The sequence below is a fragment of the Salvelinus fontinalis genome, chromosome 7 (assembly GCF_029448725.1).
Source record: "Salvelinus fontinalis isolate EN_2023a chromosome 7, ASM2944872v1, whole genome shotgun sequence".
NCBI lineage: Eukaryota > Metazoa > Chordata > Actinopteri > Salmoniformes > Salmonidae > Salvelinus > Salvelinus fontinalis.
Window position 1 is genome coordinate 32,876,804 of NC_074671.1, and position 19,236 is coordinate 32,896,039.

Here is a 19,236-nt window from a genome sequence, read left to right on the forward strand (position 1 = left end):
CTTCTTGCCACAGCTCGCATTGATGTGCCATCCTGGATGAGCTGCACTACCTGAGCCACTTGTGTGGGTTGTAGACTCCGTCTCATGCTACCACTAGAGTGAGAGCACCGCCAGCATTCAAAAGTGACCAAAACATCAGCCAGGAAGCATAGGAACTGAGAAGTGGTCTGTGGTCACCACCTGCAGAATCACTCCTTTATTGGGGGTGTCTTGCTAATTGCCTATAATGTCCACCTTTTGTCTATTCCATTTGCACAACAGCATGTGAAATTTATTGTCAATCAGTGTTGCTTCCTAAGTGGACAGTTTTATTTCACAGAAGTGTGATTGACTTGGAGTTACATTGTGTTGTTTAAGTGTTCCCTTTATTTTTTTGAGCAGTGTATATATTTAACACCAACACTGAGATTATTTTACACCACTGAGTGTTAATTTAACTCTTGAATCAACACTAGAAATGTTACACTGAAAAATCAACACTAGTTAACACTGGCCAATTTGCTTTGGGCTATGAAAGGGACACATCTGCAGGCTTAACATACATTTCAAGAACCGTTTAGAATTCTGAAGAACTGTAGATGCCATGTCAAGAACCCCACACTTAACTCAAAGGTTACGGTAACATACTGTACTTTAAAAAAAGTAACTTACAGGTAACTGTCTGCCAGTAAGCCATCTTAAACCTCTCTTGGATACGTGAGACGTTAGCGTCCCACCTTTTCAACAGCCAGTGAAACTGCTGGGCGCCAAATTCAAATACAGAAATACACATTATAAAAATTCAGAAAACAAAACATATTTTACATAGGTTTAAATAATAACTTCTTGTGAATCCAACCACGGTGTCAGATTTAAGAAATGCATTACGGCGAAAGCATACCTTACGATTATTTGAGAAAGTAGCCCAGCAGTCAAATCATTACAAACAGTAACCAGTCAAGTAGAAGAGTTACACAAGTCAGAAATAGAGATAAAATGAATCCCTTACCTTTGATGATGTTCATATGGTTGCACTCAGCAGACATTCAGTTACTCGATAAAGTCTCTTTATATCCAAAAACCTCAGTTTTGTTCGCGTGTTTTCTTTAGTAATCCACAGGCTCAAACGCAGTCAAAACAGGCAGCCAAAAAGTCCAAATTGTATCCGTAAAGTTCATAGAAACATGTCAAACGATGTTTATATTCAATCCTCAGGTTGTTTTTAGCCTAAATAATTTATAATATTTTAACCGGAAAATAACGTCGTCAATATAAGGTAAACAAGAAAGGCACTCTCTCAGTCTTGCGCATGAAAAAGCTCTGTGACACTTTAGGGTCCACTCATTCAGACTGCTCTTACTTCCTCATTTTTCAGAATACAGGCCTGAAACAATTTCTAAAGACTGTTGATATCTAGTGGAAGGCATAGGAACTGCAATTGGAGTCCTAAGTCAATGGATACTGTAATGCCATGAATAGAAAACTACAAAACCAACAAAAAAAACTACTTCCCGAATGGATTTTTCTCAGGTTTTTGCCTGCCAAATCAGTTCTGTTATACTCACAGACACTATTTTAACAGTTTTGGAATCTTTAGAGTGTTTTCTATCCAAATCTACCAGTTATATGCATATCACATCTTCTGGGCCCGAGAAGCAGGCAGTTTAATTTGGGCATGCTTTTCATCCAAAATTCCAAATGCTGCCCCCTACCATAGAGAAGTTAAAAACAACTGGATTTTTTTTTAATGTGTAACGTTATATTTGACAGTGTAAGTGCTTGTCTGCAGCAGGGCCTTTTGCATATTTTTGGGTGGGGGACTCTTGAACTTTTGAAAAATATTGTTATTGTTCATAACACACACACACAGGAGCAGAAATATGTCATTACACTTTGAAGCTGCTGTCATACTTTATTTGGCATTAAATCCTTATGAGAAATAAGTCACATCTATTTTTTTTTTAAATCTCAATTCACACATAGAGATAACTTCATGCCAAGTCAATTTGCAAGTGAAAGTGTATTGGTTGAAATTAAGATGTTTAGCCAAGGGATTAACCAAAATAGTTCAGTGGGTTTATCCAAATTATCAGCCAATAAATTAAATAATATGGCAGTGTTTGCTCACTAGCTGCTGGCACTTTGTTGAATGGAATACCACGGGTGAATCATTGTTTTCATGCAAATTGGTTACCGATATTAGGAGTGTGACTTCTTAACCTAGAGCTAGTTTGGCAGGCAAAAAGCACATACTGCATTATTCAGATTGGATTTATTTTCAATTAAGTTGAATTAAAATCATTTTTTAAAGTAATTGTTTACTGTATATGTCTCAAGGAAGTTTTCCGTGTTGTTTTTGTGATTTTAGGTACTGCGGATACACAGAATGAGTTAATCTTCAGGATGCTTATTTGCACTCAGGCACTGTTGAGGGGATTAGGGTTCTGGTTGCCATCCAAATATCAGCTTCAAAGCAGATTCTGAAACATACCGTAAATGGATGTCATTGTTTCTGACAAGATTGTTACTGTGTGTATTCTGACAACAATGGAGTCACTGTTGATAGACACACCAAAGGAAACATATAAAAACATTTCAAATCAAATAAAACTTTGTTTGTCAGATGCGCCAAATACAACAAGTGTAGACTTTACCGTGAAATGCTTAACCAAGAGTGCAGTTTCCATCTACCATCAAAATTTCTTTGATAGAATTCTGTTATTAGCATTGAACATGTACACTGAGTAAACAAAACATGAAGAACCCCTGCTCTTTCCATGACAGACTGACCAGTTGAATCCAGGTGAAAGCTACGATACCTTATTGATGTCACTTGTTAAATTCACTGATTAAGGGGAGGAGACAGGATTAAAGAAGGATTTTTAAATCTTGAGACAACTGAGACATGGATTGGTTATGTGTGCCATTCAGAGGGTGAATGGGCAAGACAAAATATTTAAATGCCTTTGAAAGGGATATGTTAGTGTGTGCCAAACGCACAGGTTTGTGTCAAGAACTCCAACGCTGCTGGGTTTTTCACGCTCAACAATTTCCTGTGTGTATCAAAAAAATAGTCCACCACCTGCGATGGGAAGCATTGCAGTCAACATGGGCCAGCATCCCTATGGAACGCTTTCACACTTTGTAGAGGCCACGTACGGCCGATTTGAGGATATTCTAAGGGCTAAAGGGGGTAGGGTGCAACTCAATATTATGACGCGTCCCTAATGTTTGGTATACTCAAGTGTATATTTGGACACGGCAAATTCTCCAGTGTCTGGCTGACCTGGTTTTTACCAATCTGCCTGGAAGATTTGTACTGGAGTGGGTCTTTAAAAGACCACCTGCCAGAATTCGATTTTATGTTGGGCCTATAAGAACTAGAACACTAACTGGGCCTGCCTGTTGAAGTAGACCTGTGTAAAATGTACAACCTGCTTAATCGGAATGACTTTTGAATAAGTTTGTTTCGTTTTCAATTGTATGTTTGCTCACTTTGTTTGAAGTAAATCACTGGTTTACGTATCCTACTCCACCCTTCCACGAATGCACACAGACAGCACGAACGCAAGCGCCAGACTCTTGTGGCTGTCCTGAACGAGGGGGCGGTGGGGTGTCGTCGCGTCATATCACCCGCCTCGCTCCCATTGGCCGACACTACTCACCCGACACAGCTGTGATTGTTTTCTGCAGAGGAAGCCTGTCTCTGCTATGAGGTCTGCTGTTAGGAATGATATAGAAGCTTTTTCTCTCTCACTCAAACGATGATGTGACCAAACACGGTGATAACAGTCTGAGAGCAGCAAAACGCACAGCATTGTCGGATGAACAAAGTCGGGTCTCGCTCGATCAGCCAGTGTGAACGTCTGGAGATCAAGGTAAGAATATATCTGCTTTGCTTTTGTCAATTGATAGGCTAATCATAGTGAGATTGTGGCAAATCAGCTTGAGAAAAGCATGGGCTACAAAGGTCAGTCTGCTCTAGACATCAACAGTCTTGGATTAGATGCAATTTAATGAGACATACCTGTGTTAGCTACAATCTAATAACGCATCTGTTGTTCTCCAGCGCTGAAGTGCCAAATGCCAAGACTAGAAGAACACTGCTGGAGACGCTCCTGTACATCGAGGGTGGAATCTAAGAATTATTATAGGGAAAACTGGGTCGCATCGAAGGCTGAAGAAATGATGTCAATTATCACATCAGTGCTTAGCAATGTATACGGCTCGCTGCACAGTGTGCAAACAGCAAACTTAATCAGACGGGGTCTCGTCCTTTTCACCGTGGGAGTATTTCTTGCATTGGTGCTCAACTTGCTACAGGTTCAAAGAAATGTGACTTTGTTTCCCGAGGAGGTGATGGCAACTTTGTTTTCATCGGCGTGGTGGATTCCCCCTTGCTGCGGCACGGCAGCTGGTGAGTTGTTACTTTTCTAAAACCTATAGTTTATCATTCTGTTTGAATGAATGAGTTTGCAATGTAGGCCTACTTCTAATTTGGAGAAAGGAATGTGAATTGGGCTTTTAGGGGGGAGCTTGTGTGTTTCATGATGCCATTATTGGCTACCAACTATAACCTGGACTACATAATCATTTATAGTTTTTTTCCCATCATTATCATTGTTATTATCTATTATGTAAGTGTTCTCGCAGCCACGAGGCCATATAATGATGAGAGTTTTGTCTGGGAAAAACATACAGTAGTATTTATATTGCCCTCCAATGCTCCAATAGGCTTCCCTAGAAACAGCCGGACATAGAGAGTCATTAAGGGTGTGCTGTGTTTTCATTGGCTGCTTTCATAACGGGTGAGCTGTGGAGGCGGTCCATAATTGGCTGTTGCTTCGAACATGCCACTATCGAAAAAGAGAAACAAGTTAGTCGTGTGCACTGGGTAGTCAGAATTAAATACATCATTTTCACCACCAACCCGTCCATGTTCTTGAGAAGTAGGCTACAATGGTTCACACTGAAAATAAATACGAATGTAAAAAATGTTGGAGACATTGATCCAACGTTTTATTTCAGTGATAGACTACAATGTTCCAGCCTTATCTTTTATCAGTCGGTTGCAGACATGCTTGTGCAAGGACTGATAAGAGAGAAATAATCATGTGTGCCTGAAAGTGAAACTAGAAAGCAATCATGTTTGTTTCATTTCTGCCATTTTCTACCCCCAAATTGAAACTCAAAGAAATTCAAAATGTTCAAGCCCTTACAAATCAAACTGGCTCATGTTGTTTTATGTAGGCTATTCAGTGATGTACTAACTCAAATGTCCTTTCTGCAGCTGTTGTTGGCCTGCTATACCCCTGCATCGACAGCCATCTAGGAGAGCCCCACAAGTTCAAAAGGGAATGGGCCAGTGTCATGAGATGCATTGCAGTATTTGTTGGCATCAACCACGCCAGTGCTGTATCCTTTCTATAACAATGTCACAATGTGCACTCTCATGTTATCTCCAATCTAGAGACGGACTGGCACATATTCACACCAGTGATGTTTATCACGTCCAGAGCTTAAACAAGGATGTTGTGGACTAATTAATGTGTAATACATAGATGAGTAACATTCTGTGATTAGTTTGATATACACTCCTTTTTGGGGGCCATAAGCAAGATTTGGTCGGGAGGCCCCCCCCCCCACCTTGCAGGCAAAACGTTTTAATGCCCCCTCTTGGCAATGTATCTTTTTTTTTGTGCACAAATGTATTTCCTGCAGTTCTACACATTTTGCCATGGGGTGTATAGAATGTGTTGCAGTTTTAAAGGACATTTTCTGCAATTTTTCACATTTTGCCATTACGTATTCCATGTTCACATGATATCTGTGTGAGATGGACAACAACAACAAAAATCAATGGGGGCCCCTGGAGGTCAGGGCCCCTGAGCACATGCCCTGCATGCCCGGTCGTTAATTTGGTGATGATTAGGCCTACTGCAAGGTTTAGATAGCTGGCTAGGCTACCTTACCTAGCAATTGAGAGACTGGCATAGCAAGTGGGAAACTGCTGATGCACCACCAAATTTTTATAAGTTGAGACCCAGATGGAGTTCCTTGTTTTAGGTCGAGGGCCCCCAAGCGACCTCTGGGCCAAACGCGCAGCATGTAGTCTGCGTATAGGAAGAGGCGGCACTGTACACTCCATTGTCGTTTTGCTACTTTTACGGCCTTGAAGGCAATTCATCTAGTGTCAGTGGGACAGTGGAGTGTGCAGTCCCAACTGCATTCCTGCTTGTTTTGACTCCTTGACATACTTTCTAGGTATGTATGGAACTTAGTTGCTTCAAAACATACACTGCTTGTGCCACCCACACTAACGCTTTGATGCAACAGTCAAACAAATACAATCTTTTTTGCTGAGCAGATACTGAGAGAGGATCACAGATAGGGAGAGGTTGTGGGTCAAAGGGCAGTAAGCTCGATTGGAACCTATGCAAACAAATAGTCTTATTTTGTACTTAACTGCTCCATCTCACAGAAACTAGACTTTGCCAATAATGTCCAGCTGTCCCTGACCCTGGCTGCCCTGTCCCTGGGACTATGGTGGACGTTTGACCGCTCGAGGAGTGGCTTCGGCCTGGGCATTGGGACGGCATTCCTTGCCACCGTTATCACACAGCTGCTGGTCTACAACGGTGTATATCAGTAAGTCAAATCCCGCTTTTATTTTTCCATTTTACTCTAAGAGCCAATTTATGCTTGATCCGAAAATGTGGTCAGAGACTCTGTGTGGAGGGTGTGACGCAATTACGGAGCCACGCAGAGACCAAATTGAGCTCTGTGCTGCATCGCTGTGCACCTCCCAAATGTTGTAACAATGCAGAGGGCTCCGTATATACAGTTGAAGTCAGAAGTTTACATGCACCTTAGCCAAATACATTTAAACTTAGTTTCACAATTCCTGACATTTTAATCCTGGTAAAAATTCCTTGTCTTAGGTCAGTTAGGATCACCACTTTATTTTAAGAATGTGAAATGTCAGAATAATTGTAGAGTGATTTCATTCAGCTTTTAGTCCTTTCATCACATTCCCAGTGGGTCAGAAGTTTACATACACTCAATTAGTATTTGGTAGCATTGCCTTTAAATTGTTTAACTTGGGTCAAACGTTTCGGGTAGCCTTCCACAAGCTTCCCACAATAAGTTGGATGACTTTTGGCCCATTCCTCCTGACAGAGCTGGTGTAACTGAGTCAGGTTTGTAGGCCTCCTTGCTCGCACACGCTTTTTCAGTTCTTCCCACAACTTTCTATAGGATTGTGGTCAGGGCTTTGTAATGGCCACTCCAATATCTTGACTTTGTTGTCCTTAAGCCATTTTGCCACAACTTTGGAAGTATGGTTGGTGTCATTGTCCATTTGGAAGACCCATTTGCGACCAAGCTTTAACTTCCTGACTGATGTCTTGAGATGTTGCTTCAATATATCCACATCATTTTCCTCCCTCATGATGCCATCTATTTTGTGAAGTGCAGCAGTCCCTCCTGCAGCAAAGCACCCCAACAACATGATGCTGCCACCCCCGTGCTTCACGGTTGGGATGGTGTTCCTCGGCTTACAAGCATCCCCCTTTTTCCTCCAAACATAACGATGGTCATTATGGCCAAACAGTTCTATTTTTGTTTCATCAGATCAGAGGAAATTTCTCCAAAAAGTACGATCTTTGTCCCCATGTGCAGTTGCAAACGGTAATCTGGCTTTTTTATGGAGGTTTTGGAGCAGTGGATTCTTCCTTGCTGAGCGGCCTTTCAGGTTATATCAATATAGGACTTGTTTTACTGTGGATATAGATACTTTTGTACCTGTTTCCTACAGCATCTTCACAAGGTCCTTTGCTGTTCTGGGATTGATTTGCACTTTTCGCACCAAAGTACGTTCATCTCTTGGAGACAGAATGCGTCTCCTTCCTGAGTGGTATGACGGCTGTGTGGTCCCATGGTGTTTATTCTTGCATACCATACTATATTTTTGTACCAATGACCGTGGTACCTTCAGGCATCTGGAAATTGCTCCCAAGGATAAACCAGACATGTGGAGGTTTACATTTTTTCTGAGGTCTTGACTGATTTCTTTAGATTTTCCCATGATGTCAAGCAAAGAGACTCTGAGTTTGAAGGTAGGCCTTGAAATACATCCACAGGTACATCTCCAATTGACTCAGATGATGTCAATTAGCCTATCAGAAGCTTCTAAAGCCATGACATCATTTTCTGGAATTTTCCGAGCTGTTTAAAGGCACAGTCAACTTAGTGCATGTAAACTTCTGACCTACTGGAATTGTGATACAGTGAAATAATCTGTCTGTAAACAATTGTTGGAAAAATGTACTTGTGTCATGCACAAAGTAGATGTCCTAACCGACTTGCCAAAACTATGGTTTGTTTACAAGAAATTTGTGGAGTGGTTGAAACACTTATATTGGAGTCATTAAAACTAGTTTATGTAAACTTCCGACTTCAACTGTAGCTCCTCATTGAAATGATTGGTTAATGGTAGGTGGGGGGGGGGGGGGGGGGGGGGCGAAAGGTCCTGTATATAAACACGGAAACCCACTTTCTTGACAATTTCCTTCACAACAGCTTTGCGAAGCGCAGTAAGTATGAATGCTCTGACTTCTGCAGAGGCCGTACCACCGTAAATGCTGCACGGCCAATGCAGACGTCAGATTGACAATGCAGCACGATCTGTCAAATGCATGGATAGGATATTTTGGTATGATGATGATGATAATAATAATAATAAATGCTGTTTAGGAGACTCTCTTATTAAAAGAATACATTTTTCATATGGGTGGCACCACCAATAGGGAATGAACCCATATTCCTGACGTTGCAAGTGCCATGCTCTACCAACAGAGCTACACAGGACCATGTTATTATACAACGGGTGGGTCTAATCCTGAATGCTGATTGATTAAAACCGCATTCCAGCCGGTGTCTATTCCACAAGTTGCCACATGCATTTTAATATCATAGGTTTAGCCGATTTACTCTGTTCCATCTGACTGCGAAATCCATTGTCTCATCAGCCCAGCCAGGCAATTTATAAATTTGATCTCCACTATAAAATGCATCAAGACATTATCTCACATTTCTATTAGACTAACATTTAGTTTTCAACAGCGGAGATTTGTATAAACCTTGCTGTCTGTCTCCCCGACATTTGCAACATTGTTTCAATATTTAAATTCGATCTCCTGCTGACCTATAGTAATGAACGTGTCAGGATGAGACAGGCAGAGTCAATCATGAATCAGCTGGCATCATTTTTATGGATATATACAGAAAATGTCAATTGACACAGCTAATTTGCAGTCTTTCCAGCTTTAGTTTGAAGTGATTGTGTTACTATGACTGTGTTGTTGGCTAGCTCCTCTGAACAACATTGTCCTGACGAGAGAGCACTATGCCAGGTGAAATCGCGCCTCATTGGCTCATTTTTATGGACGTATCCAAAGAAATTCACTAGAAAACAGCTTATGCAAATGCAGCTACTTTGCTGTTATTCTGTCAGCACTTTTTGACTTGACTGTAAGTTAGCCGTAGTTGGCTAGGTAGCAAGCAAGGCATAAGAACATTGCCAGCCAGTATGGCAATGGAACATTTAGAACGAACGACTGTGTCGCGTCCATAGATACAGAACAGCAACCTTAGATTTGTGTCGGGACTATATCTTGTGGAAGGATTAAATAGTATGAATAAATTAATCAAAATATGTCAATCATTATTTGAATATGTTGGTAACCCGTTGTATAAAAGTGATAATACCCTCAAAGCCAGTATTTGGAGGATATATTGGCACGGTTTGCAACAACACCTACTTTTTCGTGGACATTATGGTATCATTACTTACCTTAAAGTTTGAGAATGGCCAGTGAATCAAATGAGGTGTCTTTTTAAGAAAATATGTATATCTCCTTTGTGAATTACGTATTTAAGTATATTTTCTGGAACTGGTCCCAGTCACCTGATTTCATCAAAGAGGATCTGACAGATGAAATGAAAGCAATTATTTTGGAGTCCCCCATGCCTCTACGCCCAATTATTGGCCCTCCTACCTGCCTCTGTGGAACCTCTTCAGAAATGTCCTGGGAAGGAGGAGCACTCTGTTGCTTCAGTGAGGGACTTACAAAGAGCTGAGTTCAAAAGGGCCTCCACAGCTTCTGTTGAGTGAAGGGAAGAAAGAGAGAGATGAGATGGAGAGGCAAGATGATTTTACATTTTTACCAAACTTTAATAATGCTGCTTTTCCCCCTTCCCGAGATCGGTGTTTAACTTGCCATTCCTGTTTTAGGACTCGACACGGGTCTTATTGAAGGCTAGATTTGACTAATGGGGCAGATATTTCATTTAATCCGATATATTTTTCCTCCCTCTCTTGTAGATACACGTATCCAGACTTTCTGTATGTGCGCTCTTGGCTTCCATGCATATTCTTCTCGGGAGGAGTGACTGTAGGAAACATAGGACGCCAGCTAGCCATGGTAAGTCCTACCCCCTCTTTTCTTAGTCAAATTCTTCTGGATTGTAAGCACGTTAACACATTGACATGTTTATGTGGTACAAACTTTTGTGAGAGAAAAGGCCTGGCACCACAGTGTCGGCTGTAATGCCTCTATCAGGTGTACGCCCGAAGTCTGCCCTTATTCTGTGTAGAATTCTTCACGGTCATGTCCGTTATTCAGTTTGACTCGATTTAAAGTGTGAAAACAGATTGAGCAGGTTGTTTTGTTTTTCACAGTAGCGAGCCAGTCCTAGAGCCAGTCCTAGAGCCAGTCCTAGAGCCAGTCCTAGAGCCAGTCCTAGAGCCAAATGTGTATCAAAGGGTCATTTGCAGCTTGTTGTGTTTGTTTGATGGGGTTTGAAATGTTGGCAGTTGGCACGAGCCCTTGCTTGCTCTTCCTTTCGTTTTTTTCTCACTCTTGATTGCGCTCTCTCTCTCTCTCTCTCTCTCTCTCTCTCTCTCTCTGTGAGATGAATTAAGACTGTTTAACTTTCATTCAGTCTTTTCAAACTTGCGTCTTCATGTCTCTCGATAAACCAGCGATTGAACTGTTGAGACGCTGACTAATACTTTTTGATATCTGACACACACAAAATAAAAATGGCTTCACCCAGCTTGTTGTGCTTCCGAAAGTTTAAAATGGCTGAAATATTGTCTTAATAAATAACATTATTGAAAGTGCTAAAAGCAATGTGCTGTTCCTTTAGTCCTTCATCAGTAGCCTATAACTGTTTATGGAGCCAGATATACTGTATATAACTGGTTGTATAAGGCCAAATAAATGAACTGAACAGAGCCCCTGTTCTAAGTTTTGGGATGTATGTTCCACATATGCTTAGCACGTGAGTGAGTGCTCTGACGGGATGTTCTAAATTGAGAGGAACGGGGAAGTGAGAGGGAGCACTTTTTCTTCCAGACTGTATACAGTTAAGGGAGCCCTAGAGGACGGAATATCACATTTTACTACAACCCCAACGTAGGAGAATCTTCTCACAGCTATGCCTATACATAGGACCCCAATGATCCACTGTAGAATAGTTCTATAGTCTACAGTAAAGGACTCAGAACTGAGCCTTAGGTAAAAGTCATCAATAATGTTCTTCTCTAATCCCCATTGTGGATGATACACTGAGTGTACAAAACAGAATGCCTGGATAGCAAGGACCCATAACAAGGATATGTTGAAGGGCAGCACCATGGGAGTTAGTCGTAACAGTATGTCTGTGTCCCAAATGGCACCCTGATCAAAAGTAAGGTGTACGGTTCCCTTTGGGACGCAGACATCACCACTATATCTCCTATATTTTCCAAGATAGAATAAAACGGCATATTAGTGGTCAAAATTCAGAATAAAATAGCATTTACACTGAGTGGATAAAACATTAGGAACATGCTCTTTCCGTGACAGACTGACCATGATCCCTTATTGATGTCACCTGTTAAATCCACTTAAATCAGTGTAGTTGAAGGGGAGGAGACCAGTTAAAGAAGGATTTTTAAGCCTTGACAATTGAGACATGGATTGTGTATGTGTGCCATTCAGACAGTGAATGGGCAACATAAAATATTTAAGTGCTTTTGAATGGGATATGGTAGTAGGTGCCAGGCTCACCAGTTTGAGTATGTTAAGAACTGCAACGCTGCTGGGGTTTTCACGCTCAACAGTTTCCTGTGTGTGTCAAGAATAAACCACCACCCAAAAGACATCCAGCCAATTTGACACAACTGTGGGAAGCATTGGAGTCAACATGGGCCAGCATCCCTGTGGAATGCTTTCGACACCTTGTAGGGGCCATGCCACAACGAATTGAGGCTGTTCTGAGGGCAAAAGGTGGTGCAACTCAATATTAGGAAGGTGTTCCTAATGGTTTTGTGCACTCAGTGTACAATTAGGCAATAAGGTGTGGAATATGGCCAATATACAGGCAACGCAGATTACCTAGATACAGCCCTTAGCAATCGTATATTGGTCTTATACCACAAACCCCAGAGGTGCCTTATTGCTATTATGAACTGCTTACCGACGTAATTAGAACAGTAAATTGTTTTGTTTTGTCATACCCCTGGTATACGGTCTGATATACCATGACTTTCAGCCAATCAGTATTCAGGGCTCGAACCACCTGGCTTATAATATATGCCATTTAGAAGACGCTTTTATTGATTGAGACATTGTACATGATATTTGAACATGGGGTTTCCCCTCTCTCCCTTCAGGGTGGTGTCGAGAAACTGCACAACGACTGAACAGAGATCAGCTGAAGAGGAGCAAGAAGAACGGCAACCAATACGGAGAACCAGCATAATGGAACCAAGTCCGACATCATGGGGAGAGACATTTCAGTTTGAAAGAAAACAGACTCTTATTTTTTTTGACTACTTTTCTGTGCATTATAACAAAGAGCTAGCCAGAATCTCCTTTACCTAATGTGCCATGACTTCTGCACCTCTTGGTGGCCAAAATACCTTTCCCCATCCCTATTCGGGTCCAGATAGCATGAGGTTATAAGTTAGCCACTAGGCTATCCGTGTTAGGGTCCAAATAGCATTAGGCTGGCTTCTAGCCACTAGCTCCTCACTCACTATGGCAGGACAGTATTTTACCTTCCAGTTCTTCGAAATGAAAAGTGAACTGGTTTCAGAGTGAACTATTTGCTTTTTGCTGGCGTGTGAGTGCACGCGTGCGTGTGGATGTGTGCAGGTCTTAACAGAACGCGTGCGTGTGGAGGTCTTAACAGAAAAGACAAGGAAAAAAGGTGGAAATGTTTGCTTTTTTGTTATGCCCGAGTACAAAATTATCATAAAAGGGAAATGTTTCAGAGCTGTGCAAAAATGTCTGACGCGACCAGCAGTATGTCACTGATGACATGTATTGTATGTTCCCAATATTGTATGTAATTCACCAAAATAAGTATTTATCTGAGAAATTAGAATGCCGACGCCAATAACTCCCAAACCAAATACATGAGATCGCAAATGATGTGACCATGTTTTGAACGAATATACCATGATGCTACAATAAGTTAGCATATTCATAGTTGCAGTAAAATAAGTAATGATTAAAAAAAGGCACCTGAATATGATCTGGTGTGAAAGCTCACCTTTTGGCTGACTTCCTGGACATGGTGTGCCACCTGGACTTGACCTATGAACCCTCAAATTAGTATATGAATGGTTGATTTACCATTTAAAGTTTTCCAGGCCAGGCATTCAAGTTTGGGAACATACATTAAGAGAAGGAGAGAGACAGGACATTTTTATTACGGCCTAGAGGATTTGCAATCTGTGATTGCCTTTGTATTATACAATTGAGTGCTTTTGTCACTACCATACCAGTTCAGTTGTATTACTTGTATATAATTATATATCGCTTACATGTATAATCTCTTCCCTTTATAATCACAGGTATTACCACACTATACCTATTTAGTTCGATTAGTTGGGGGTCTAGAGGAATAAAAGTGCAATCACATATATACCTGAGCTGATTATTCTTCCGTATTTATTATTTCTGTAAATGGTTAAGAGGTGAAACTCTGAAATTATATGCAGTGTGGATATAGAAAATTAGCAGAAAATTAGCAATAACAGCAGTGTTTGTAAAAAAAGAAATAAAAAGTGTCAGAGATTACTTGCCTTCTTAGACTGTATACCAATGACTATTCTCACCGTGAGGAGAATACAAAAAAACATTGTGTCAAACCGTTTGTAAAATCTCGTAGTAGTTCAACATTTGTAAATGGGAAGACGGATGTATTTATTATTTAAAACATTTGGTGACGTATAGATCGCAGAGTGGTTGGTTGGTACACCTGGTTCGGTTTGAATCTGCTCAAGTTCAGGCGTTTGTCCCAGATGACACCCTATTCCCTATTGGTGGGTTAACTGACAACGTCACAAAAATGACGTGGGCACTTCCATGGGGCAGAAGTCAGCGTGTTGTTTTGATTTTGGATGGCCAGATTGCTAGCGCAAATGACAAACTGCCATGTGGGGAATCGTAAGTGGCTCGTTTCAGCTCTTTTTATATTGTTCTTTAATACGTGTTTTGATTGATTTCATGTCAGTGCTAATATGGCCAAAATATACTAGCTAGCTAACCAACAACTGTAACGGTGTACTTCAGAGACAAGTGCTCATTGTGCAAATATTTCTGTTTTCAATAAACATTGTAGAAGAAATATAGTTTACATGTTGTCAACAACATAAGCCAACCCAATCTGCTTTGCCCCATAGTTGCGCACTCGTCGGTTTTGTTGCTAAACAAACAACCCGTCTATGTAGTGCACTATTGAACAGCGCCCTTATGGCCCTGGTCAAAAGTAGTGCACTATATAGGGAATAAGGTTCCATTTGGCAAGCAGTCCAGGTGTGCTGATGGGAGAAAAGATAGCTTTATTATTGGGGTGGTTGAAGCACCTATTATTTCAATATGTAGAGAGTGTGAGTGTGTGTGTGTTTCTTTTATGTCAGCTGTGTATAATTTGTATTACCTTGAATCCAAGTGGAAAAATAAAAAGATACTCCTAGTGATGTGTGTGCTTCTACTTTGTTGTGCCCACATATCTTAGCGGAAGGAAACTAGACAGATACAATATGTTTTGTGTGCACTAATCTTTTGAGCCCAATGCATGCAGTATTTGTATGAGAGTTTACCCCTTTGGTAACGTTACCATCGGAAAATGTAATTGATACAGACAAGGTATGCAAATGTGACAACAACAAAAAACGTACTAATATTGAGTTGCACCCCCTTTTTGCCCTCAGAACAGCCTCAATTCGTCGGGGCATACAAGGTGTTGAAAGCGTCCTACAGGGATGCTGGCCCATGTTGACTCCAATGCTTCCCACAGTTGTGTCAAGCTGGCTGGATGTCCTATGGGTGGTGGACCATTCTTGATACACACAGGAAACTGTTGAGTGTTCAAAACCCAGCAGTGTTGCAGTTCTTCATACACTCAAACCGGTGCGTCTGGCACCTACTGTCATAACCTCTTCAAAGGCACTTAAATATTTTGTGTTGCCCATTCACCGTCTGAATGGCACACATACACAATCCATGTCTCAATTGTCAAGGCTTGAAAATCCTTCTTTAACCTGTCCCCTCCCCTTCGTCTACTCTGACTTAACAGGTGACATCAATAAGGGATCATAGCTTTCACCTGGATTCACAGACTACTAATAAGTCCGGGATCCTTGGGACATCCCTACCTCATTGACGTTGAAATGTAAAATGGTAAAGGTTAAGGTTAGAGTAAGGGTAGGTGTTAAGGTAAGTGTTCAGATTTAAGCTAATGCTTAAGTGTAATAAGAGTTGCTGAGAAACATAGTGAGTCATCTCTCTCTGGTTGTACAAGGACAATAAGTGTTATCGGGAGAAACTATTGTATGGTTAGATTATAATATTCACAAAGTGCAGTATTATAGAGGAAGCGGAATACTTTGTCTGTTTTCATTCAGAGAATGGATTTTTTTCTCTTCCATTTTAATGCTCACTGCCCTAATTCTCACTTGACCTGGCGTTGAACTCCACATATGTGTACAAGACTGGATGACAAGATTTCCTGCCACTTAATTACTGTGTCAAGATGACCTCTACAGCAATGGTTTTCGAATGTGCTGCTCTATTGGAAGCTTGGTTAGCCCGGCTTGTTATTGTTGCGTCTACGGCAGGGGAAGCTGAATAGAGCAAGACAGTATTTTGTCTGCGGCCCTGTCAGTCTCAACTCTCATTATAATGTACTCTGCTTTTTTCCCCTTTTCTTTCACCCCCCCTATCAACCCTCCCATACCCGCCGCCCTTCCTGAACCTACAGTATATAGACTTGCCTGTCACTAGGATCACTATCATAAGGGGGAACACCCTCTCCCCCTCCTGACACGCCTTTCTGGAGAGCAGTCTTCTATTTATACCTAGCAGGGGACTGACAGTTAACCTTTTGCACTGGGGACATTTCTGGGAATGAGTCCAATTTTCGGTCTGAATTCGGCCCTCGTTCTGAGAGCGTCGGGTCTCTCCCAACAGGGCAGCGATCTAGCGCCACGGCTACGCTCCCCCTCTTATTAATGTCTCCTCTTCCACTCAGGCAGAATAATTGGCGAAGCCTCAACCCCTTTCATTTCCACCCAGAGCTGACTGAAGGACTCCATTAGATAACTGCTCTCTGCCAATACAAATCTCTCTCGCTCTCTACTTCCTACAGTGGCATGCGAAAGTATTCACCCCCCTTGGCATTTTTCCTATTTTGTTGCCTTACAACCTGGAATTAAAATTGATTTTGGGGGGGGGGGGTTGTATCATTTGATTTACACTTTGAAGATGCAAAAAAAAAATAATAATTGTGAAACAAACAAGAAATAAGACCCCAAAAAAATAAACTATTCACCCCCCCAAAGTCAATACTTTGTAGAGCCACCTTTTGCAACAATTACGGCTACAAGTCTCTTGGGGTATGTCTCTATAAGCTTGGCACATCTAGCCACTGGGATTTTTGCCCATTCTTCAAGGCAAAACTGCTCCAGCTCCTTCAAGTTGGATGGGTTCCGCTGGTGTATAGCAATCTTTAAGTCATACCACAGATTCTCAATTGGATTGAGGTCTGGGCTTTGACTAGGCCATTCCAAGACATTTAAATGTTTTGGGTCATTGTCCTGCTGGAAGGTGAACCTCCATCCCAGTCTCAAATCTCTGGAAGACTGAAACAGGTTTCCCTCAAGAATCTTCCTGTATTTAGCGCCATCCATCATTACTTCATTTTTGACCAGTTTCCCAGTCCCTGCCAATGAAAAACATCCCCACAGCATGATGCTGCCACCACCATGCTTCACTGTGGGGCGTTTTCGGGGTGATGAGAGGTGTCAGGTTTGCGCCAGACATAGTGTTTACCTTGATGGCCAAAAAGCTACATTTTAGTCTCGTCTGACCAGAGTACCTTCCATATGTTTGGGGAGTCTCCCACATGCCTTTTAGCAAACACCAAACATTTTTGCTTATTTCTTTCTTTTAGCAATGGCTTTTTTCTGGCCACTCTTCTGTAAAGCCCAGCTCTGTGGAGTGTACGGCTTAAAGTGGTCCTATGGACAGATACTCCAATCTCAGCTGTGGAGCGTTGCAGCTCCTTTAGGGTTATCTTTGGTCTCTTTGTTGCCTCTCTGATTAATGCCCTCCTTGCCTGGTCTGTGAGTTTTGGTGGGTGGCCCTCTCTTGGCAGGTTTGTTGTGGTGCCATATTCTTTCCATTTTTTAATAATGGATTTAATGGTGCTCCATGGGATGTTCAAAGTTTCAGATATTTTTTTATAACCCAACCCTGATCTGCACTTCTCCACAACTTTGTCCCTGACCTGTTTAGAGAGCTTCTTGGTTTTCATGGTGCCGCTTGCTTGGTGGTACCCCTTGCTTAGTGATGTTGCAGACTCTGGGGCCTTTCAGAACAGGTGTATATATACTGAGATCATGTGACAGATCATGTGACACTTAAATTGACTGCAGGTGGACTTTATTTAATAAATTATGTGGCTTCTTAAGGTAATTGTTTGCACCAAATCTTATTTAGGGGCTTCATAGCAAGGGGGGTGAATACATATGCACGCACCACTTTTCAGTTTTTTATTTAGTATAATTTTTTGAAACATGTTATTTTTTTTCATTTCACTTCACCAATTTGGACTATTTTGTGTATGTCCATTACATTAAATCCAAATAAAAATCAATTTAAATTACAACTTGTAATGCAACAAAATAGGAAAAACGCCATGGGGGATGAATACTTTTGCAAGGCACTGTATCTATTTCCTCTGCCTCTCTTCTCTCTCTCTCTCTCTCTCCCATGTGACCTACTTGTTGTGTGTATGTATTGACATGCATGTGTAACTGAAAGATGTGCACACACACACACACTACATGTTAAGTGTTTGTAAATTGTAAAGTACTTTGTCTGTAATGTCGTTTTCGTTATATGTCGGACCCCAGTAAGACTAGCTGTCACCATTGGCGCTGGGGGATCCTAATAAATCAAATCCAAATCTCTCCTCTGCCTCACGTCCGCTCATACATAAAGGAGTTAGAAAACAACACCGGTCCTGACGCAGTGCCCCGAGGGCCAACTTGCCCCGATACCTGACAGTTGGCCTATACATATTACGGTACCTTATTATGCTCCATCTACCTTAGGTGGGGGTCAAAAGCCTATCGTATGTCATCTCAATCTTCTCTGGGGGAGGCCTTAATGTTGTAATGATTGTGTACCTGATTATGTACAGTGAACATGAGTCATCATTTCTCAGTTATAGCCAACTCCCGATGAATGCACGTTGGCAAGATGCACAGTCCAAATTTCAACAACAACAAAAAATTCACTGGCCCTGCAGGCATTCATGACACCGCCAAGCCATCACATGAGGAACACCAGACATTACAAAGAAAAGAACTGGTGGTGGTAACAGAGGAAAAAGAATAGGCTATAAAATGTCAACCGTCTGACTGAAACATACAAGGGTGCCCGTCCCAAATGGCACCCTATTCCCTATTTAGTGCACTACTTTTGACCAGGGCATCTGGTCAAAAGAAGTGCACTATGCAGGCTATGGGGTGCCATTTTGGGACACAGCCACGGTCTTCTCTACAGGACAGATTCTCCACAGGGGCAGTCGTCTGCTGAGAGACGTGGCGAAGCTCCAGCGCTGCCTATTTGATCTGAAATCCAGACAGCATCCCTAGACAGTCCGGGAAGGGTTAGTGAAGTCATTATACCC

General features: G+C 41.6%; 1 protein-coding gene across 1 annotated transcript; it reads left to right on the forward strand.

The window, feature by feature from the left end:
* Positions 1–3,651: 3,651 nt before the first annotated feature.
* LOC129859420 (insulin-induced gene 1 protein-like) lies at positions 3,652–15,012 on the forward strand. Its single transcript, XM_055929207.1, has 6 exons — positions 3,652–3,857; positions 4,049–4,396; positions 5,270–5,394; positions 6,461–6,627; positions 10,364–10,463; positions 12,701–15,012. The coding sequence occupies exons 2-6, from the start codon at positions 4,063–4,065 to the stop codon at positions 12,728–12,730; spliced, it is 756 nt and encodes a 251-aa protein (XP_055785182.1). The 5' UTR covers positions 3,652–3,857; positions 4,049–4,062; the 3' UTR covers positions 12,731–15,012.
* The last annotated feature ends 4,224 nt before the right edge of the window (positions 15,013–19,236 follow it).